Raw genomic sequence first — 25008 nt, 5'->3', positions numbered from 1 at the left:
GTGCCTCCCACTGCTGGCTTCTCTGCCACTCTACCCCACTGCCAGGATTTTGTTTGGTGGGAATTTTAAAATTTGTGGGAATTTTGCTCTTGTGCTCACGCCGTTGGAATATGTAATGCTTTCCAAAACTGCTGCTCCCGTCTGGTCTGCCAGATAACAACCTCTGGCTCACACACCTTCCTTTGTACTTGCATTAGGGCCTTTCTAGGATCATTCAATATCCTTTTGCAGCAACCACACACAACTGAGCAGCTACTGAGTGCTCTTTAAGACATTCTGCAAAATCCCACACTTGTGTGTTACTTCGCTGCTGCTGCTGCTTGCAGAGCAGCCACTCTCCCTGGAACAGTTCTTTCACACATCCTTCGTTTACAGTTTTGCTCTTTAAAAGTTTAAGCAGTGCCAAAATTGTACCTTTTTTACATTTTTTCCTCCAAAAAGGCAAATTAATTTGATAAATGTCCTCATGGTAGACCTACTGTACCTTAGTATCTGTGAAACACGCACAGAGAAAGCAGTCTTTTGTAACACAGAGGTAAGCAGTTCTCAGAACACTGTGTAAGTTGCTCATATGAAATATTTATCAAGAGAAAGCAGTCTTTTGTAACAGAGAGGTAAGCAATTCTCAGAACACTGTGTAAGTTGCTCATATGAAATATTTATCAAGAGACTTCATTTGGATTGTATGAGGAGCAGTAACATTGTGTAGAGATTCATATGAAACAAATTCCAGAGTAGTAAAAGAAAAGTAAAACATATGACCAGCGTAGTCTTCCATAACAGCATCAATGAAACAGATAGACTGAATTAATGTGACTTGCTTAGTTAGCCTGTAAAATATTCATTCCTCTCTTTGCATTAGGAAATCAGTAGTTAAATGAGCCAAACTTACGTTTCACGCTTTTAACTTCTAATCTCTCCATCTTACCTCTGAAAATGTTACTGAGTACATAGAATAATAGAGTAGTTAATGTCAGAAAAGACCTTTTAGATAATGAAGTCCAGCCGTCAACCTCAGCCCAACACCATGCTCACCATTAAACCATATTCTTAAGTGCCATATTCATATGGCTTATGAACACTTCCAGGCACAGCAACCTCACCACTTCCCTGAGTATTCTGCTCTAATGCTTCACAACCCTTTATGTGAAGAAGTTTCCCCTGATATTCCATCTAAAACTCCTCTTGAGGCCATTTCCTCTCATCCTGTCTCACTGGTTACATGGGAGAAGAGACCAACCCACTGCCTCCTCTTGGAGGTTCATAGAAAGGGATGAGATCTCCCCTCCTCTTCTCTAGGCTAACACCTCCTATATGTGTGTGTGTGTATCTATGTATATATACATATATATGTATACCATACATTATATCTCTCTCAGGTACATATTCATGCAGGAAACAAAATGTCTGTTCCTGTTGGCTGACTTGTGCTTTCAAGCTGACAAGGGGGTATTCAGCAGTTCCTCCTTCTGTGCCTGCCTGCTCACCTGCATAAAATTATTTCTCCTCTTTCAACAGATACTGAGAAAGATGCAAGAAGTGGACAAGATGGTGACAGATGTTTTGAACTGAAGTATCATTATACAAACTTCACTAGGATGCAAACACTATAGAAACAAAACTACAGAACATACACAGATACACCCACACAACTTATGTGACTTTGAAGCACTTCTGCTGCTTCTCAACCAAAACTTAACTGGATTTTAAGAATCTAAATTGGCATTACTTTTATTGCTATTGAAATGCGCGAAACTGGTGCTTGATGTAGAGATATTTTAAATTTTGATAATCTAACTAATTCATAAAAACATGGGACCATTTCTTAGCTCCTTCAAATTTGGAGTTTACATGATAGTAGACGTCAGTGGGAATATTACTGGTGAATGAGTTGAACATATTTAAAAACGTAGAAAAAAATGTACGCGAAATGAATTAAATAAAACTCAAGAGAAAGTACTTATGTCAGCTATCTCAGAAAAGATCATCATGAAAAACAGATTAGAGTGAAGATACAGTACTATTAAAAATTCTTACTAGGACACATTGATATGAAAGAGAGAAGTATGTTCAGCTTTCAAAGAATATTAACATATAGCAGAGAAATACATATATATTATATATATCAGTTATACCCCTGCAAGAAAAGTTATGTTTACATTTTTAATACATTAGAAGTTTTTCCATTTTCTTAAGTGAAAAACAGATGGGGTTTTGAAATACACCTTTCATCTGTGAAAATTAATTAAAAAGCTTACCCACCTTTATATGTTCAAGAAATTTTCAAGGTGGGACTTTTAAAAAAGTTCCACAAATTTAATGTGGATAAAAAATACCTGTCAAGAAATGGGCTCTTTGAGATGATGAAGAGTCCCTGATGTGGTCATCTGTGAAAAACATCCAACTTGAACAGGTTAACCATCAAAACAATACAGGCAATTAACTCAGGTGGCACCACAAACAGAAGTAGGTCAGAATCTCTTAACAAGTATTTTTAGTGTGAAGAAAACCTACTACCTGCTTCCCCCTTAAGTACTGTAGTTGAGTTTAAAATGTATATCTCAGTATTCAAAATAACAAAGTTGAAAATATACTATGTAGAGAGGAAGAGCAAAAGTCAGTGTATTTGACATCCTACTTCAGGCTGTTCAGGAACCAAATGCAACATTGTTAAGGGGAAAAGCTTCCAGCCCAAATTAATGTTTTTGCTGAACTGCTTAACTGGTGCTGGGTGTACTACTCCTCCTCCCATCCCCAAATTATTTTGCTTTTGCAGTGCACCCTGCTGTAAGCTACAGTAGCTGTGATTTTTGTTTTAAACTGTGAAATGACATATCACAAGGGGATCTGGCTTTTTTTTTTTTTTTTTTCAGAAGAATTCTGATCATGTAAAATGAAGAATCTACTTTTGGAGCAATGGGACCTAGAAATATTGATTGGTGTTCATTAATTTGATCAGCAGTTCAAAACACCTAATGAAATATTAGAATCTCAATAAATTAAAAAAAAAAAAAGAAAAAAGTGCTATTCAATATAGTTAAAAATTAAAAATCTGAGAAGTATGGAGAGGTTTTATTATCACTATTGAGAATACTTCAGGTAGTATTTGGAAATATTTTATGCGTTAGAGCCCTATGGATTTAATTTGGAAGTTTGAAGACTTACCATAATATCCTTCACGGATCAGCTGTTTTTAGTACATTTATTTAAGTTTATTTCCACCTTAATCATAACTTGGTTACAAATTTGCACAATAAGAACTTAAAAGGAACCTGAGAACCAGCAGCCTGGTGATAACTACCCACCAGTGGGAAAGGGTGTGGAATAATATAATTTATACCTGCAGGTCCCTTTCTGCTTGCTGCGAGATCCATTTTAGCAATCTGTAACCAGTACGGGCAATGAACAGAAGCGAAATTTGGAAACTTGATTTATGAGAAGACCATATGTTACATATGTCTGCAAAAACAAGGGCCTGTTTAAAGTCTAGGCTTCTGAAATCTCAGCCCAAAGAGTTCTTAGGTTTAAGAGGTGTTAAGGGATGCAAGTGCATTCACCTTTCTGTAGACTTAGGTCAAAACTGGGGTCAAAGTCCTGAGAGCAGCTTGGGCAATGGACACAAAAGCTGCTGAATGGATGCCAGGCCGTGGGCACGGGCTGCTTCCTGGGAAGAGGTGGTGTGCTCGTACCTCAAGGTGCCTGACGCTGAACGTGGGATGTGAGAGCACTAACTGGAGACGGAGCAGCCGCAGGAAGGGGGTGCCCCTCGGCATGGCACACTCAGCTGCTCACACGTCTGTGCCCAAACTACTTGCAGAACTCCACTGAAGTCAGCAAGGAGCCAGAGGGCCTTGAGCATCTGCGTAGGCAGGACAAGTGGGAATGGCCTCGTTTAGAAAGGATTTTGAATGCTGTAACTTTGAATATTGGGGATACTGGAGCTACGAAAATGTAGCTTTTTTTTCCGTAGCAAAATATTGTATTTGTTTTGAAATGTGTGTTAAGCGACATGACATTGATGTACAATAGCACAAAAATTGCCTAAGACATGAACAGAAAAACAAGGGATTTTAGGATTAAAAAAAATGAAGGAGTGTGACTTCAGCCCTGTCTAACTATAATAAATCACAACACAGTAGAAGTAGAAGAGTTTATTATATAGCATGTGTAGAAGTAGTTCCAACTAGGGGAGCTCCAACCAATATTTTCAGTATCTTGGCTCTGCAGATTTAACACCTTAGTTTTTGCATACTGGAATATGTTTTTGGGATTATGTGCATTTTTAAAAACTGTTTAGGAAAAAGTTTTTATTTTTACTGCAAATTATATTTGGATTCCATTTCACCAGACATCAAGCTTGTTCCCTTATCTTTGAAAATACATCTTTGTATTGACTTTGGTTGCAGTGGGAGCAAAACCAATTTAAATTTTGTGGGATTTCTACTATGAATTTGCTGTCTTGCAGTCTCAAATTTCTTCTGAAAAGCCAGAATGTATAAATGTGTGTGAAACAATAACCTCCCACACTTCAAATCTTTACTTAAGAATTGCACATAAGGAACATAATGTATGTCAGGCTCATTAGAGGAAGGGTTTGTTATGTATTTTTTTTAATCCTGAAATACATTTGGTATTTGTGTATTTCTAGACAAAACTGTAACAAAAATGACAGACTGGTCACCAATGGAACCAAAACATTGTGTAGATGATGTTTTTGTGTTAGGAAAAGTCTACTTGATTTTTTTTTCTGCTCCAGCATGAATGCACATATCAAATGTACCTTCCTATTGTCATTCATGCATTGTTTGCAGTCTGCTCATTCAAAACCAGCAGGGTGGTTTTCATAAATGAGACATTGAAAGGTGATTTATCCTGTGTCTCACATTTATGCCAAAAAGGCATTTTCATTTTCTCCAAATCCTAAAAGGTGCTGAAAGATTTTTAACTTGAATTAAAACCAAAGAGTATGTAATTGGGAGGTTTTTATTATGCAACTAAATGCTACAGATACAGTGAAATGCCACTTATTTTTGCAACTTTCTTGAAGACTTTTCACTATTTCCTTTATTTTTCTTCAATGAGTCTTAATTTCAGTAACTTTGCATCTTTATCTGAAGAGCTCTAATTTATAATATTCAGGCACTAGCTTTGTATTCTTCACTGCACTTTCATATTCTTGTGTTACCTGCCCGTATTATGGTTGCAAGTTTATGTGAAAATGACTTGAATAAAATGTTTCAAGCGTTCTACTTGTTGAAGTATTACACTTACTGCACAGGCAGATCCATCCCTCAGTGAGAAGGCTTCAGTTAAGGTTGTCATGTCTACATAAAAGTGAAGAAAATTGTCTTGCTGACAATGGTCTCAGAAAAAAATGTGACAAGAAGGTAGAAACAAAAAACTAAAAATTCAAGGCATGATAAACTACCCTCCACACTACACAAAGGATTAACGTGTCAAGGCTTAACAGGAGGAGGCATATGGTTCATCTGGACACACCATTTCCTTACCGGGTCTGTCTTGCTAAAAACAGGAACTTAAAAAGCACTTTCAGAATTTCTGCTCCAAAACCTAAGCTTTCACAGAAAGAACATTTGAACAGTACATGGTAGGAAGCCTGTGTACTCTAGAACTAAGAGATTAAACATTCAGTTACTCCAAACATTTTATACTGTTATTTTACATCCTCTGAGTACAAGCCAGAGTCCTCCTGCCTCTTCAATCTGTAAGCTAAACTGACGAAACAGTCTGAGTTGTGAAGCATCTCTTGTCCCCTCACTGAAGGACTACTACAAAAGAGAATAGTTAAAAAGAGACTTGGGAGTCTAAATAGTTGAATACTTAAAAAGTATCTTATTGGAGACTTGTTCCAATAAGAAGTCATCAAATACTTAAATATAAACTAATTGGCACTCTTGGCTTCATGTAAATGGAGACAAAACCAATGTAATATCTTATAAAATTAATAAAATAAATGTAGAATTATTTCAGATATAACCCATTTTGTGTAATGTTTCTCTATTTGAACAGTATTCCCAATCCTACTACTTATGAGAGCTAAGAGCTTCAAACTGAGAATTTCTCCAAGTGCTATTCCTAGAGTACAGAACCTGGAGTGGATCAGCTTCTGTGCAAATACAAAAATGCAATAAAAATGGCATATGATAACTGCAGAAAGCATATTCATATCTATTGAAAATAAAGCATCTCCTAGTTCCCACATACCTTTTACCCCCATTCTGAGATCTCATCTTCACATCAGACCACCTGCCTAGTATCACAAAATGATCTACCACCATTCACAAAGCAGCTCAACACTTTCACTCCAGAAAGTATTGCTGCAACTGAATTTTCATTCAAGCCCCATTTTTCCTGATCTAACAATTCGATAAAAACTGATTAAAGAAATATTTATGCCTGTTTGGAAGTCTACAAAATGGTCCCATCAATAATACGCCCATTTGCTATTAAAAAAATCCCAACAATCACATTTAAACTAGTGATGACTGTCTTAAAAGATATTGAAAAACCTGAGATTGATTTGTTGGTAAGCCTGAAGTGAAAAAATTGTGCACCCGAAGCAGCCTAGTAGTATCTGACAGTACATACCTGGCTAAAGACATTTCTTCTGTGGTATGGTACTGAACAGAAAAGCATGGTTCTCAACATCTTAAAATCTAATCATCACAGAAAGAAATAACTTCCTATGTCACTAGAAAAATAAATTGCTAGTACTTTGTGAGAGGTCTCTGTCTAAACAGTGCCACAGATATGCTGTAAGTTAAAATCACATATATGCTGAAAATGTTATGTTGTTATAATGAAGAGAAAACATTCTAAACTTTATCAACAACCTCCAGGCAAGTTCACTGGGTTTATCAGTTCACAAACAAATTGCCCAGTTATACGTAAAAGATATTATCAACTCTCCACCATCACTACTCGTTTGTATAATGTATTAAGGCTGTGATCCAGGTGAGTCACTAAGCACCAGCAGTAACCCATTAAAATATGAAGCAATGCCAGCATCCTAATCTCTCTTCTTTCATTCATGTTCAGTGTATGTTATCTTTTTTCTTTTCTTTAAAGTAAGAGCTCAGAATATTTTTGAAGGAAAAAAAAGGGATGTTTTGATAAGTCAGGCTTCCTTCAGGGAGAATTCTGTGGCCACAAATTACAGCTGTAATAATGCAGTAAGAAACCTGCTCTAATGCCAAGATAAACCAGTGCCCCTAGATCTTTTAAGCACATGCAAAAAAGCACTTTAGAACATTGCCTCCTTAAAGTCTTGAGGTTTTTTCAAAGTATTTGCAATCTTTAAGTTTTTGATCCTTAAATAGGGTACTCATCTGCTAAAAGAAAGATAAGCAGTCCATGAAAAACTGTTACAACTGATGACACCTACCAAAAGACATTTCTCTTGCCTTACACTGGAAGCAGAGAAGTCACATACCAGACCTTTGTTTGTTGTGGCATTCATCCAGGATTTATATACTTATTTTATTTAAAGCTTTGAGGATTAACATTTGCATCTGAAAATCTTGAAGTTTGTAGAAAGCAGGTAAATGCATGGCTTTTTCTGTGAAATATAACCCTACAAAACCACAGTACGCTAGTTTCTGCGCTTTATTTTGAAGCTTTTGGCTTCAATACTGTTCCATACGCTACAGTGAAATTAACAGCAACAAAACCACTTTGAAATGAAAGGTGGTTTGAATTTCTCATTCCTCTGGGAGGCAATGTCATTAAAGACAGTATCACATGTACTTACATTTACTCAGTATATAGAAAAAAAAGCCTAAGTGAGGCAAGCCATGCCTAAATATTAATACAGAACAGACCAACTTGAAGGTTTAGTCTTCAAGAACTTAACACAAGATGGGACGTGTATAATGTAGCATATTATCTGTGCTTAGTCCAGGGCAAGGATCCTCATACTGCTGGCAACATTTTGCAGTCCAGGAACCTGATGGCTTTGGCTGAGACACAGAGAAAGACTAGGCTTTTTCAGACTGCAGCACGTAGGAAGGCCATCTACACCTTAAGGGATGACATATTCTACAAGTTTTCAGGGATTTAGAGATTTAAATCTGAAGAAAGGAAATTGATCAAGGATTATTAAACAACATAAGCTACAATATCACAAGATGTTGCTGAGCTGTAAAACTGGAAGCTTGAAGAGATGGATGTTGCATGATATATCACTGTTTGCTCCCTCTGTCCTTAAAGCATCTAACCATACTAGGTTAGATGAACCTTTGGGGTGATGCAGGGCTTTCCTCAGGCATCTCAAGATACTACATGAATAGTACAGTCCAGTCATTTACCAAGTTTATTAATTAATTTGATTATGAAAGGTAACTATATTTAAATAAACAACACTATTAAAGATTAATTACATGTTCAGAATTTCTTTCAATTAGGTAATAGAAAAAGCACCTGAAGAAGTATTTGATGAATTTTTTTGTCATATTCTAATCAGATGAAATCCCAGTGTCAGACTGCAACTTAAAAGTCAAATGTTTCTTAGTGTACAAAGTTTTTTCACATTCTTTCAGAAAGTGCAAGACACACATGTTGAAGAATCCAGACATAACTACCAGAACAAAGTATTAGAGACACCTCTTCATTTCTTCAAATTGGCAGTATAATCAGAGGACAGAGATCACAATTTAAAAGCACAATATTTTATTCTCTCCAGAAATTTTCATATTATGCTTAAAACGGATTGACTTTTCCAGCTACCCAATACACTGATGAATTTATGAAGTCTCTTCAAGTTTAAGAATCTCTTACTTTGTTTCAGTTGAGATGCGACAATATAGAACCTTTCTTTTGAAAACCAAATTCGCATATAGCAGACATTTTTTTACATACAAAAAAACCCCTTCCATCCCCCCTCCAAAGAATCTGTACTATTCCTACAGGGCACAAATTATGCTCCTAAAAACCCTTTATTCACGTTAGGGTATATTTCATGAATGGTGGCACTACATAATGGGACCTAGGAACCAGCACCAAATGGCCATTACATTAGTCAACAGACAGCACAAACAATGGATGAAACAATCATGATATTCTATGATGGTAAATAATAGTTGCAATTTTGTAGGTTGCAAAGGATATGGACAGTATAACAAAAATGTTCAAAGAGCAGTTGCAAAAAAATTTTTTTAGAACCTCCATTTACACATAGTCTAGTCATCAAATTTAATCTTTTTCCCCTGGAATGCTGTAATTTGAGACATTTGCTCTCTGCGTCGCCTGCTGGCTTCCCACGAAGGATGAAGAGGCTGTTCCAAAGGTACTTTCTTATTGTTGCATTTAATATCCCCTGAAGCTTTTGCAAATGGTTTCTTCTTCTTGAGCATTGTTTCATTTTTAAGAAAACCTGTGCGAGTACAAAACAAAACATTAACTACATCAGGACCCTTCACAAAAGCATGCAAACTACCTTGGGATTGCAGATATTTTCAAAAATTTCATAATGAGCCATGGCGAACACAGTCATCTGAATATTCACAGCAAGATTTCTTCATCCTGCAGCCTGGTAAAATGCCACTCAGTAGGCTGCAGATAGTTAAGATTTATTAATATTGACTACACTCTAAATTTGTGTAGACAAACATTCAGCACAGTGTAAACCTTTTTCTTCACAATAAAGCAATGACTGTTACACAGTGTAACTCAATATGACTGGAATTATACCCTTAGTCCAATGAACTCCAAAATGGTGCCACAGAAGATAAACTGAATAAAACATTCCATATTCAGGAGCTAGTGAAGAAATGACTTATGAGATAAGGTGCTAGTTACATATAACAACCTGGTACCTTTACCTGTGCACAAGAAATGCTAACTGCTCAACAGACAGAAAAGCACTTTCCAGTGTAAACCTTATGTTAAGTATTTCTAATATGAGAAAATAGAAAATAGCAGACAATATCCACAGATTAAAATGAAAGCTGAACAGTTTGACCATTTTAACAACAGATGTTAAAATATGGGTCACAAACTCAAAAAGAAACAAATACATCCCATCATGAATAGACTGCAGAGGCAACAAAACTTCAAAATGTTTTTTCTCTCCTAATTTTACCAGGTTAAGTAATACATACCTGCTCTTTCCTTTTTGAGAGGCTGGTCTTTAGTATTTCTAAAAAACAAAAAGAGAAATTAAGATTTTTCAATAAAATTGTAAGATTACAAACGCCTGTGAATAAAGAATCATTATCACCAAAACACTAATGGAATAACTTCAAATATAACATGCAAGCTTCTTCAGTACTGCTCCACCCATATTAATAAAGAAGTAGAAAGAGAAGTATTCAGAAGTTTCTGAATTTGCATTTAGATCTAGTTAAAAATCATAAATCACTGGTACTGTGAAAATAAAAAGTTGTCAAGAAAGCTTAAGAAGACTAGTGAGTAGTTTTTGTGAAAATGTTCTAAGGTTTAATGGGCTGAAATTCTCTTTGTTTAGTAAGGATTACTAGAAATCACAACTAGAAATCACATTTCCATTGCCATGAAGGAGGGAAGGAATGGAAAACATAGCATGGGGAAGAAGTTTACCTTCTGTTCTGAGATTTCTGATTGGTGGTAGACAAAGAACTGCAGAACACTGACTCCAGCTTGCTTGCTTTTGCATGTGGCTTTCTCTCTTCCATGATCAAATCCTGTGCTGTCCTAGACACTGTGCTCTTTTCTGTTTTCATTACAGTTTTCTGAACACTACCCTTTTCTTTTGTTGAAGAAAAATTATTAACTGTTGCTACTTTTTTCTTCTTTTTTACTTTTCCAATGAAGAAATCATCATTGCTGTCACTGTCAGAATCTGATGACTCATTATAGAACCTCTCCTCAGTACTATCATCAAAGTATTCCTTTTCACTGGGATGCTCTTGGTCACTATCATCAATTATTTCTTTTATTGCATTTAATTTGTTCATACTCAGATTTTCTTTCCTTTTTTGATAGTCAAGTTTCTTTCCTGTTTTGTTTTGAGTAACTGTTTGCATTTTTACTGCCTGAAATTGAGGTTCCTCTGGAGCACTTGCCCTCTCCATTTCCACAGTTTTCTGCTCAGATTCACTCTTAGAGAGCTCCTCAACCTCTTTGTCAGTTTCTATTTTCATGCTTGGTTTTGTTTTGTGCTCACATCCTTGCTGTTTTTGAGGCCTCTTACAAGCTTGGTCATCCAAGTTGCTACTGGAATGTTGTGCTGATTTAGGCTGTTCTTCTGACTGATCCTCTTTCATAGGGGTGACTTTGTCTGGGTTCTTTCTTGCATCCTTAAAAGCTTTAACAGCAGCTGTACAAGGGACAGAAAAATATTTTGTTGCAAGTACCTATGAACTATTTTTATGTAATAAAACTATTTTGTAACTTATATGTGTTGTATTGAGCGCATTTTGAATGTCCTTATGAAGTATTTACCAAACACATGGGACAAGAGATACCTTAGAATACAGTATCAAAAAAAGTGAAGGAAAAACCCTGAATATATTATCAATAAATACACTATGAAATTTGGGTTAAACCATTAACTTCTTTTTCAAAAAATAATCTGCACTGATAATCATGCTCACTTAGTGTACACTTGTACACACATTTACACTTTGTGTATAAAACTACAAACTAAGATTAATTTGTTAATATATAATTAAATGGGTATTTGATATGCTCTGTTATTAATGAAGTAACTTTGTGACATTATTACTAGGACTTTACCCTTTTTAACATTTATTTTAGGTGGAAAATTCCAGTCTCAAGAGAAATCCTAAATAACCACGAAAGATACCCTAAGGATTCTGAAGACAGTTTTCACAGAAAATTAAGGAAGTGATTTGTAAAACATTTTAGGTGCCTTTGAAAATCCAGTTGTAATGATCCATTTATGTTCCTATTTAATTTAGAAACACTCCATTACATCTATTTGATTTTTAGAATTCCCATTAAAAGCTCTGTTTGTTCAACACCCTATGTTAAATAAATGTCATATTGTATACTGTCACATATAATGCCACATAAACTTCAAGCCATACAAATGGTTTGAAATTTCTACCTTGGCTCACTGCAGCTAGTTAGGCTAATTACACAAGCTTTTAGTTTTTGTGGGTTTCTTACTTTGGTTCAAGTCAGAAATATACATGAACAAAGTAACACACCAGTAAGCTACAGATAAAATAAAAAATTAAATAAAAGGTTTCATACCTTTAAGCTCAACAAATCTGGGCTTCAAGGTGGGGTGTGTTGCAAGTCTTGCCATGGCTCTCTCAGCTGCAGTACAGTTTGGCTGCACAAGAAAAATTCAAGGGCATGAAGTCAACAGAACAGTCAGCTTACACAGGTCTGTGTCAGTATGCTACAATGCATACAAACGGGATTCTCAGCAGGAACTGAACAAGAGGAAAGCTTATAACACTAACAACTATTCTATTTTTCATGTATTACCATCATTCTAAATGCATTAAAATCTGCCTAAACATTGACAGAAACGTAGCAGATGCACAACACGTGCTATTTCTCAGGTACTGAACAGGGATAACATGATTTATGTTTTCTTTGAAGCGTAACAGACACATTGCTCGCTGATTTTACATTTACTATTTTATACAAGAGCAAAGAAAATAAATGAACGCACTGAATAAAGAACATCATACTGGTAGAAGGCATTCTGCTTGCAGGAATGCAACAGCTTGCAAGAATTACAGTACTGATCCCATAAAAGTTGGCAAAATGACATAGCAGATATTGAAGTCACGTAAACCATTGAAAAGCAAGGTCTAACTTGACCATAAAGACAAATAACCTTAAATTTGACATGGTAGAATACTGGAACTCTGCAAACTGATTCAAAGAAGAAATATTCTTGCTTCAATTAAAAAAAAAAAAGAGAAAAGAAGGAATTGCTTCTATTCTGACTTCCTCTTTTTGATACTGGAAATCACAGGTATGAGACATTGTAAAAGCTCTCATTTTCAGGTTCTTGCCATCACTCCGCTTGAAAAACAAAATGAATGGTATCTAAGACTTTTCCAAAGACAGCTCTGTCTTCTGTTTTTTTTTATTTTTCCTGTGTGATTGTTTGTTTGTTTGTTTCCTTTTTTCTTATCTTCTTTTTTGGAAAGGAGGAAAAGTAGGTTCAACAGATTTGTAAAACACACCTTTATCAGGAAGATTTCTTAAAGCCTGCAGTGGAATTCTCTGGGAGAGAGTGGAAAAGACCTACAAAAGACGTACCTTTCTCTCTTCCTCCCAGTGGTACTGCAGAGGATACATATTCAAATTGTTTCTGTGATTTCAGCTTTCTGCTATGGAAATATCACAGCAGAAGCCACCAGAATCAAAAGAGGATGATATTCATAAAGAACCAGACCCTGTGACCCAACCTGAGCTGATTTTGGCGCCATCAACTCAATAGAGCATGGTGCCTCTCCTGTCCTAAGCAATCACCACAGCAGATGGAGCCCAAGCCACAGGTGTTTTCTGGTAAATAACAAGGAGTGGAAGTGGTACTGGCTCTGTCCTGGGATGGAGTTAGCATGCCTCATAGTAGACAAGATGGTGCTGTGCTTAGGATTTGTGACTAAATCATTTTAGAGTTGGTAACACATCAGTGTTTTAGTTACTGCTGGGCAGTGCTTGCATAGCATCAAGGCCTTCTCTGTTTCTAGCTCTGCCTATACCATAGGCAAGGAACACCCCTGGTACAGCTGATCCATATGAACCAAAAGGATATCAAGTCCTTTTCAAGTCATGCTTAGCAATAAAAGCTTGAGGTAACAAAAAGGTACGGGGAGATGTTTGTGGTTATGACATTTATCTTCCCAAGTAACCATTATGTGAAGTGAAGCCCTGTTCTCTGGGATGTGCCTAAACAGCTGTCTGGAGATGGGAAGGGGTGAATAAATTCCTTCTTTTACTTTTCTTGCACATACAGCTTTGATTTCCTCCTCGAACTGTCTTTATTTTAAGACAGAAGTGTTTCTGACTTCTGCTCTTGGGATACTCGGTAGGGTGAGTGAGCAGCTACTGGGGTCAAACCCCCATGACACACACGATACCCAACACATCAGCAATTCACACTTAAAGCAGCTGACGTGATCCATGTAATACTGCTCAGTGGTGAATGTTACTTGTTTGCATGTCCATTTTCTTCCAGCAGAACCATGTGACTATAAACCGTTATATATTCAGGGCAAAAAGACAGATGGGACAATTCCCACTGACTGCTAGTGCAAGAGAGTGACTCTCAGTGCTTTGCTCTGAAGGAAACAAAGCAAAAGAAGGCACTGCAAATAAACCAGAGTCAGTTATTCTAAATACAGAAACATTTAATTGGTTTGCCAGCCATAAATCTTCTTCTTCAACCAGTGGAAAGTAAATCCCATTTTGTAATTCTTTTGCCATAGTTTTAGAGCTTATTAAATATACTCTGTGGTCAGCCATATTTCAGGTTTGAAGTGTAGAGCATCTGGGAATTGTAGTACTTTCCCCTCAAGTCTCTGCTACTACAACATTATTTCTTCAGGTCAAGAAAAACTGGAAAAACGTTCTCTCTGAAGACTGTCTATAGAACTATGAACACTGGCCAGAGGGGACAGGTCAAAAGATGGGTACATTTCCAAGGGCCACAGACTGGCTTATTTCCAGCCTAGTGTAGCTGTAAGAACTTGAAATCTGAATTTTGATCCCCATGTGACAGTGCTGCTTGCTGCCACCAGATTCTTGGGACAGAAAGCTCACATTTCTGAAGATCATATGCTATTTTCTTTGGAGATTTTCCTATAGCTGGAAAATCTATTTCTGAACTTAATTAATACACTTTTCCCTCAGCTACTTCCTGTGGGTTTTGAAAGAATATACCATGACGTTCAGAAAGCAGCAGCAGCTTCTGTGCAACATCTGGTGTCTTTTAATTCAAGTATTTATAGAAAGGCTTTAAGCATATATAGGCCAATCTGTATGGAATAACCACATTTTTTTCCTTAGAGCAAAATACTTCAAAAACACGACTCACACTGATAGCCACCAGCTAACAAACACACAATATGATATTCACATTCCCTCAAATTTCTCATTTTTCTGTGTATGGGTTTTTAAGGTTTGCTTTGGTTTGGGGTTTTTTTGGCACAGCCTACACTCAATTTATTTTCCCTCAAGTATCTTCCAGTATATAAAATGTTTTAGAAATATAGACAATACTGAAAAAAAAATAACAAAGGAAACGCCAACTGTCTTTACAATCAAGAACACTTTTCTCCCTCCTTCCCACCCCTTGGATGTTTAATTAGATACTAAAATTGTACACCTTTTTTCTGACATACTTCTGCTACTTCTTGTAGTACTTTGCACTACTTATTTTTTATGCAAGAATGTGCTAGTACTTTCTACAGGAATGTTCTTCCTCCTTCAGTGTGCAACTGAGGCACTGGGAAGTGAACAAAGCAACAGAGCAGTGTAGTCACACTCTACTGGGAGAAATTTTAAGTAACTGCGCTGGTTAAGGCTGGGATAGAGCTGTGAATTTCCTTCACAGTGGCCCCGGTACGGGGCTGTGTTTTCGATCTGTGCTGGACACAGGGTTGATAATGCAGAGATTTTTTTGTTATTGCTCAGCAGGGCTTACACAGATCCAAGGCGTTTTCTGCTGTTTGTATTTCCACGCTGGTGAGGAAGTTGGGGGTGCATGAGAGGCTGGGGGGAGACACAGTTGGGACAGGCGGCCCAAACTGACCAAAGAGATTTTCAGACCATCTGACATCATGCTCAGGACATGAAGTGGGGGGTAAAAGGAGGAATGGGGGGGACATTTGGAGTGATGGTGTTTGTTTTTCCAAGTCACTGTCGCATCTGATAGGGCCCTGCTCTCATGGAGATAGCTGAACACCTGCCTGGCATAGGAAGCACTGCATTCATTCCTTGTTTTTTTCCCTATTGTGCACAGCTTTTGCTTTCTATATTAAAGTGTCTTTGTCTTAGCCCGTGAGTTTTCTAGGTTTTATCCTTCAAATTCTCTCCCAGATCCTGCTGGTGCAGGAGCGAGCAGCTGCCTGGTACTTGCTGTTGGTTACAGTTAAACCACCTGAAGACAATCTCCTCTAAAATTCTATCTTGGTAAATAATGCATTATTTCTGTAAAAACATCTATTATCAAACACACATGTAAGCCATAAGAGAGCCATAAGAGAAACCATAAGCGAGACAAACTTGTTAAATATTGGTAATGACTGTGAAGAGAATGGAGATTACAAACTTGCGAAGATAAAAGCAGATTCACAATACAAGTTCTGAGATTTGCTGGAACAGGTCAGAAGCTTGGAATGGCTCTGAGTGTTGGCGCCACAGGGTAAAAAGAAGGAGCAGTGTGATGTAAACATCAGGCAGAAGGTATGTCGGTAGAACTTGTTTCATACAATGCAGGTAATAAAGTGAGAACGAGAAAGTGAGTGTCTCAAGGCAGATGGGATTGCAGGAGCTGAATGGTATGCCTTGGTAGTAAGCCTGAGACCGTAGAGCTTCAGGATGAATTAAAGGGCAAAAACATGTGATCAATCTGAGAACATGAAATGCAGAGTTTTGACCATTGCTATATTCTGAACAATCTTTCTGTTCCAAGACTACTTTTGTCTGTACCCACTCTGCTATAGTTATAATCAATAATAGGAAAGAACTAATATTCTGTTCTTCAACTGACTTTTGCACAAAAGAGAACTGCCTCATTAGGTATCATCAGAAAACAAGACTGTTATTAGAAGCATATACTGCTATAAGGACAACAACTAGAGTTTCACCTGTGTGAGAGGGCTACCAAACTGGTAATACTTTGTGGCTCTGCATTTGTCATTAGTCCGTTATTTAAAAGAATGCCACTCAAATGGAGAGACAGTAAGAAACCCCACTGGGAAATAAGCTGTACGTGGAAAAAACATGACACAGAAACCAACCTTGGGGAATATCATACTAGTTTTTAAAATATCTAGAAGTGCAGTTTAATTTCAACTGCCTGAATTTAAGATAAAGGGGAAAAAAAAAAAAGGGTCAATACTAACTAGAGTAAGCATAAAAAAGGTAATACCCAATTCTGGGCCAAAAAAGACGTCATTGCAATACCCTTTATTAGCACCTTGGGAGAAGACCTCTCTATTAAAATACAGCACAAAGCAACCAAACAACTAGAAAACCTGCTAATCCACACATTCTTTACAAAACTCTAAGTAGTTACAGCTGTCCTTCAGAACAGCAGATGTGATTAATGTGAAGTCACAGCGTGGTTGAAGGTGCCAAATCATGGCTGTCACCCAAGTCTCTACCATGACCTCATACTACTTTGGAAAAAGACCTGAAAGAAATTACCTTCTGACTGTGAAACTCAGCTAGTTCTCCCTCTTGTTTTAAGTCTGTAAGGCATACAGCACGTGATTTGTGGCCATCAGACATGGTGAAGATTTTGGTATGGGAAGCAATTGGTTAATGGTATCACTCATGGCAGCATTGATGTCTCAGCTCCTGACAGCAAGGGGCTGGCAGTTGACTGTGTCTCACATTAATGATGACAAATTATTTACTCATCATCTGCCAAAACCTCTCATTTTTATAATAATCTACTACTTTGATTTCACTCAAGCTTTAAGTATTTTCAATGTAATACCAAAAGATTGAACAGGTGTTAAAAGTAGCAGTTATAAAAGCTGAATAGCTTGACAGGTGAGAAGTTTTTAAATAAATAAATTCTTTATGGATCTTAGGAAATTGTCCAAGTTTCAGCAGATTTTTTTTTAATTGGACAATATACAATTTTTAAAATAAGCTGATGAAAAATTTCCATTTGAAAATAAAAAAAAGTCTTAATAGATCTAAAACCTTTAGAAAAAACTCATCAAGACAATATTCTGTGATAGAGCTACAGAATTAAAACTGAACAATTTCTTACAAAACACCAAGATACAGAAGAAAACTTGTTTATTAGTCTTTTCAATGCTTGCCACAATTTTTATTAATTTACATTGTTTTCTTTTATCATGGTAATTCAACCATGAAAGTATTTGGATATTTACTTTATTTATCTTGAAAGCCATGGTGGGTCAACCTCGGCTGGACGCCAGGTGCCCAGTGAAGCTGTTTTTATCACTCCCCTCCCTCAGCAGAACAAGGGAGAGAAAATACAATGAAGGATTCATGGGTCAAGATATGGACAGAGAGAGATCACTAACCAAGTACCACAACGGGCAAAACAGACTCAGCTTGGGGAAGTAACAATTTATTGCCAATCAAATAAGAATAGGGTAACAACATCTAAAAATTAAATTTTAAACACCTTCCCTCCACTCCTCCCTTCTTCCCAGGCTCAATTTCACTTGTCTTTTCTCTACCTCCTCCACCACAGTGGCACAGGGAGACAGGGAATGGGGGGCCCTTGGGTCAGTTCACACATTGTCTCTGCTGCTTCCTCCTCAGCTCCAGTGCCTGAAGCACCTCCTTCCCTTCTTTCGCCCACACATTCTCACTCCTCGGTTCCCTGGTTGCAGTTGTTCCTGTGCATTGCCCCCCCCCTCGCCCCATTCCTTTTTAACTCTGTTATCCCAGAGGTGCTGTCACCATCGCTGAAGGGCTCAGCCTTGGCCAGTGGTGGGTCCATCCTGGAGCTGGATGGGATTGGCTCCATTAGACACAAGGCAAGCTTCTGGCCCCATCTCACAGAATACACCCCCATAGCCAACCCATTTACCAAAGCCTTGCCATGCAAACCCAGCACAAAACATTATGAAGAACATTATGAAAAAAAAGACATGGGGTACTTGGCAATATGCACAATCTTTTTGCTCATATGTAAAACTGCACACAGTAGAAGGCAGAAGTCTGGAAAATCTATCTGAGCTTGGGCTGCCAGCAGCAGCACTGGCTCAACTCACCACTGCTTACCACAGACTCTTGAATCCAGCACCAGGGAACAGCATGAGATTCTTCTAAATACTATCAAGGTACTTACACTGCTGTAATTTTATTTGAATGTTTGGACCAAAGCTACCCTTTTCCAATAGATTTGTTCACTTAGATTCACATTCCTTTCCACATTAAGTTTGTCTTGTCTTGTTTTTTGGCTTGCCTTTAATCAAAGAGAAGTCTGATGTTTCTATCATTCCTCCTTTTCAAATAAGAGCTCCAAATAGGTCATCGATTCAAACAAAAAGATTATTTGCTGTTCTTTACTGATAAACAATACCTACTATCTAATCATTTAAAGATGTTCACCATAGGCTCTTTAAAAAGCCTAGCACTCTGCAAATGTCAGATGACCATATTTAATATGAGTATAAAAGAGTCAAAAGAGTTTCTTTGGACTAACCTGTCACAATTAATTTAGCCAGGCAAAGATGTGTGAAGCAAATGCTTATTTTTCAGATTCGGTAATGGTCAAAGAAAAGTGGAGTCTTTCACCCCAAACTATCAGAGAGATCTATAGCAGAGCTTGGCATAAACCCCAGACCTGCACAAGTACAAATTATGTACTTAATCTTCTACACTTCTTTCCTTTTTCTCTTTATGCAAAAGAAACAATTCCTATGATTGCTTCAATAAAAAAAGTCAGAATAAAAAAGTCAAGATTAAAGTAGGCATGGATTCTGGATTACTTCCTTACAGAGAACAGGGTCAACTCTAGGTGTAAGTGGAAACTGCTTCTAACTCATCTTCATTTTTTCCAAGGCTAGTGAGGCTGTGTGTCTATAATCATCTCAATTTGGCATCCCACACAAACAATGTGCACATTAAAAAAACAAACAAACAACTTCTTAAGGTTATGAAAGAGGAAATAAAGTGAGCTCTGTGACAACTCCTCCCCGAGTTGTGATGGTCTAATTCATATGAACACTGAAACCACTGCTGGCCTTAAAGAAAACTTCGGAGAATGTCGAACATTATTTTATGCTATAGAAAACTGTGGACAAATGCCAAGTGGAAACAGATGTGAAGGGAGTGCTCCCTAAGTCAGAGTCTAAAAAATTAAATAATTTAAATTGTACAGTCAGGACAATTTACCAGGATAAAATACACACAGTTCTAATTTATACAAATGTAAAATCAAGCACATAAAGTATAGCAGTGTAAAGTCCACATGGTTTTGGTTTTTTTTAATATATAGCTTTCAATAAACTATATACCTTTCATATTTTTTGACATTTGAACCATTTGGGCACAGTATTGCTATAAAATACATGCACCATGCCAAACTGCATAAACAGTTTTGGGGGAGAGCATAGATGGCACTAAAAAAACCCACCCAAACACCACATAAGAAAACCAAGCAAACATTCCATCCCAAAAAGCCAAGAGACAATCACATTGAGAGACTAAACGGTAAAGCAAAACAAGATGAAATAGAAACCCTGAAAGAAAATATGTACTTCAGGGGGAATAGAAACAAAATACATCTTGGATAACAGGCAGTAGCTGTGAGAAAGAGAAAGTTCTTTGCCACAAAATTCACACAGTCTTAAAAGAAGAAAATGAAATCTGGAGAAAACATCATAAACAAATTAGTTGGACGCCAATTATATAACAGATCTGAAACCACAACTGACTTTTACAAAAAAGTAAAGTCAAGATCATTTCTTTTAACTGGCCATCTTGAATGAGGGTCTGAAAAATTAAAACAGGCAGTTGTCTGAATAGAGAATTAAGCTAGCTAATATAAAAATTAAACATGAAAGAATTTTTTTTAGAAAAATAATAAAAATTGATTATTTATACTTATTTGTTATAGAAAAGAGAGTAGATACACAAAAGAGACCAACAACACTCAGGCAGTGCTGTAAAACAATCAGAAAATAGAATTCTCTGACTTGACTTTAACATGAATGCATCTAAACTCCCATGAGTTTATGGGAGCTTAGCACCATGGGCTTGTCCAAAGACAGAGTGGAGCTCATGGTAGCAACTAAATTGGTCATACAAGGATAAGCTCTGTATTATTAAAACTATGATAATGAACCTAAAAGTTCAAAATATTCTGTCTTGGATGAACCAAAGGAGTTTCAGAACTGAGATATTCACAACTCTTCCTATGACATCAATATGCTGACAAAACTCTGTACCAAACTGTCAAGGATGTAATCTTGAGATATCCTTACAATATTTCACTTTAAAACAGATGCTCAAACTAAAACTATTCAGTTGCAGCCTGATACTGCACTATAGGCACATATGAACTTAAGTTTATAGCAGAGAGAGTAGATGTAGTTGAGCTCTTAAAATTTAAAACAGAAGTAATGCTTTAAAACTTGCTAACATTTCAAAAAGAAGTGCCACTTTAATCAGGTATGTTTCAGATAATTTATAACATAAAGGAAAAAAATTATCCCCATGGAAAAATCTTGCTCAGATCTTTACATTTGCAAGCATTACTACCAGGGAACACACCTATATATAATTAAAGTATTGTCAAGTTAACGTCTTCAGATAAAACTGTCAGGAGAGATGTACTTCTGTTAAAAGCACTGTTGAAGGAATTAAGAGAGATGGAAATGGAGGCACAGATGACTTAAAAGACTTCACAAGTACTGCATACACTAACCAGGGTTAGGCCATCTTATAATATGCAATTTGTGTGCATGACTGAAAACAGATTTTTTTTTTTTTAGAATATATATATGTCTTTCAGACTTTTTCTGAAAAAGACAGTGGAAATACTGAAAAACTATTAAAACATTGGAGATAAATATGCCAGTTCTCTGGCACCAAAATGTAGAGTTTCCATCATGAAGTCTACTGACTTAATGCATATGAGACCAACTCTAAAGATAAACACACGGCAGATACACATGTAATCCCTGGTATTACTTGAGCACATCAGCAGGGAATGGATGTAAAATAGATGGCAATCCTGGGTGTTCACGTTTTATAGCTGGTATTTCACTATATGGCACACAGAACCCTTATGCTTAGAGGTCCTCAGGTATCTTCTAGGCTATTACATTATTATTACTTGACCCTTGCATGTTGTTTCCCTTGTGCAACCACTGAACCACTGCAATCATTTGGCAGTTATTTGAATTTCAAACCCAAGAAAAGCCAGATCATCACCACTAGAAACTTAATGTTGTTATATTTCCATTAAGTCACTAGTTACCTCTAGGTTCTAATACTTTGTTTTACCTACCAATATTGCTAGAGAGGTGCAGTGTGCTGTAAACTTATGCTGTCACTTTACCAAGCTAAAACCTTTGCCCATGGATGGTCTTAGCAGCTATGTTCATTGGCATTCCAATATGTGAGAATTTTTTTAAACAGAATCCAATAATTCAGGAACATCTTCTACAGTTTCAAGCAATGGTGGGTCTAGCATTTTTCTTCCTAGTTTTCCAGTGTTAGCAACAGATGATGGGCTTCCTAATGAGCTGAATGAGCCTACTTAATTCCATAACTTTTATTTTACTTTTTTGATTTTTCTAAGTATCAATTTCTTAGTGCTTAGTTGGGCACGTTTAAAACTTACCTGGATACCAGAGATGGGAGGAAATCAGAAAAATGTACTTTATTTTTACATTATATATATAATGAAAAGCTGATAGAGTTTCATTTGTAAAAATAAAAGGAGCATAAGACACCAGCAGCTGGTTTTCATTTTCAGAGATATCAGGAATGTCAGATTTTTTTTTTTTAATTTTGCAATGCAATTCTGAGTCACACAACAAAGCAAATATACAGAAAGAGTTTTTCTAGTTAATAATGCACAAGGAACTGTTAGTCTTTAACATAAGTAATCACGCTTATTTATAAAACATTAAAGACATCTTAACACTTAAAATTCTCTAACTAAGTAGCCAAAATAATGTTTAAACTCATGTAAATTCTACCTTATGTGGTCTCCTTGCACTTTTCTTTTAGACAGGAGCGCATTCGCTTGGCACACTATCATAGAGTCCCAACTCTATCGTGCTTCTCAAAGCAAGATCAAGACATAATAAACTATGGCCATTTTCCCCTCCAGGGTTCACTGATTTCTCACATTCACCAAAACAGACAAAAGCCTTCCTGCTGGAAGTTAAATCTCTTAAAACCAGTTACAGGAAGCTTGGTTGAAATTGCTCAATGAGTATCTGTTCCCAGAGGATTTTGAGATAGATGACAAGACAGAGGAAATATTTTCCTTTGTCATTTGGTTGCACAAATCCATCTCCCTACCCCTTCATGTGGATCAACTTTACAAACTGATTACTTTCCCTACAGATACATAAAATATACAATGCAAAGATTCTGTCTTTAGTATTCAAAAGGATTAAGAATAACTCAAAACACTGACTCTTATTATCTGTCCTAAAGTTTTAGCTTCTCTAGTCTCACTGAACATTTTCTGTTCACCATTACCATTCTCACTGGGGCCTGTAGTACCTAAGTGGTATCAAACTTTTGTTACAGTTGAAACTTCCAGTCAAAACACTTCTGAGTACTCTTTTTTTTTTCTGGTAATACCTTTGAGCTGTTAAACTACAGCACTTCACAGAAAAGTACCACTCTCATGTGTGTACATTACATCCCATTATGCCTGTAAATTGCATTAAGTATCTTGAAGATGTGGTGGAAGGAGGGCATCTATATTATCTGTGACTATGATACATGTCAGGAATTCTAGTTCCCTGCCATTATTGTTTTCAGCGCAAGGGTTAATACTGAAGCATTCATAATTTACACTCTTTCCCTGTACCTTAGTATTGGAGGTGTGAATCAACTGTCACTGCAGTCAGTCTGATTTACCTTCATTACTCGTTGGATCAAGCTGTTCTGTCCTTGGCCTGTAAGAGACATCATCACAAGTAGCCACATGCTCCCTGCGTGTCACATGACTGTTAGTTTGATGTTCCTCCATGCATATTCCCTGTGCTTTTAAATATTCCTTTATCTCCTTTAAAATTTTTAGTGCTGAGAGCCCAGCGTAATAATGATTACGCAGCAGGTCATCTTTCATGTCAGCTTTTCCTGGCCCCAAACATACTACAAATATCTAAGTGTCTCATTTTTATACCATACACTTATCTAGGCACTGATATTCTGCCTCATAGGCACTGTATGCAAGTCTGGGCAATATTCAGGAGAAGACTGTGGCCATCAGTAACCTGCCCTTCCTTTGTTAAAAAAAAAAAAAGCCAAACAAAAAACAAACAAACCCAAACCCCACCAAAACAACAAAAACCAAACCAAACAGTTGCCAAGTCAACCACAGTACCCTGAGAACCTCTTTCTATGCCATTTTCCCTGCATTTTCTTCAAGGAAACACAGAAACAAGACTACTACTAATAATCTCCTCTATTATTTCTGTGTCAGCTCATATCCAGATAGATCCTGATCACACATTTAAATAGTCATTTAAAATAGTAATGAAAGTTGTGAGTTGCTTGTCTTTTGTGAGTGCTGTAACATAAAGCTTTCTGCAACTGAAGAAGTACAGCCATGTATATGTGCAGCATCATGCATCACACCACCACTGCCACAGGCATATCTGACTCTAACAGCACTGTTCTTCCCACCCTGCTTTTCATCCATTATAACCTCACAAGCATATTCATTTTGTTTGAATTACCTGGGGATCCAAGCCAAGTCTCACTCACAAAAATGTGAACCAACTTCCTTTGAGCTTTACTAACTATGATATGCTTGCCCACATTCTGGTCTGGCACATCAAGTAAGTGAAATGAGCACATTCAAATCAAAGGCAATCACACCACTTCTGAGTCTAGGGACAAGACTGTACTTTAGTGAACTTTCAGCCAGGCAACAAAATTAAGAAATACAGCCTCACAGGAATGCAAATGAGTGGTAGAAAGATTCTTGGACTAGGAATTTAAAATCTGAAAGGAGACAGCCCTTTTGTGTCAGAGATAAACAATATCTCTGTGAAACACTGCCAAAGTTACTAGCAGCTTATTTAGATACTGAACTTAGAAGAAGACTCCTTCCAGAATGAACAAAATCAAAGCTGTGGTTAAACTGAGCTCATTGCAATTGCT

The 25008-nt window shown here is 36.9% G+C and overlaps 1 protein-coding gene across 1 annotated transcript in view; it reads right to left on the bottom strand.

The window, feature by feature from the left end:
• Positions 1–8318: 8318 nt before the first annotated feature.
• Positions 8319–25008, bottom strand: part of SRFBP1 (serum response factor binding protein 1) — a 67349-nt gene continuing 50659 nt past the window's right edge. The window contains exons 5-8 of the mRNA XM_084224825.1: positions 12217–12298; positions 10576–11314; positions 10119–10156; positions 8319–9391 (exon numbers count right to left, since the gene is read on the bottom strand). Coding sequence (XP_084080951.1) covers positions 9198–9391; positions 10119–10156; positions 10576–11314; positions 12217–12298 — 1053 coding nt within the window. The 3' untranslated portion in view covers positions 8319–9197. The remainder of the gene's footprint in view (positions 9392–10118; positions 10157–10575; positions 11315–12216; positions 12299–25008) is intronic.

This window comes from Fringilla coelebs (assembly GCF_963513975.1).
Source record: "Fringilla coelebs genome assembly, chromosome: Z".
NCBI lineage: Eukaryota > Metazoa > Chordata > Aves > Passeriformes > Fringillidae > Fringilla > Fringilla coelebs.
This window is presented reverse-complemented; position numbering and strand designations above follow the sequence as displayed.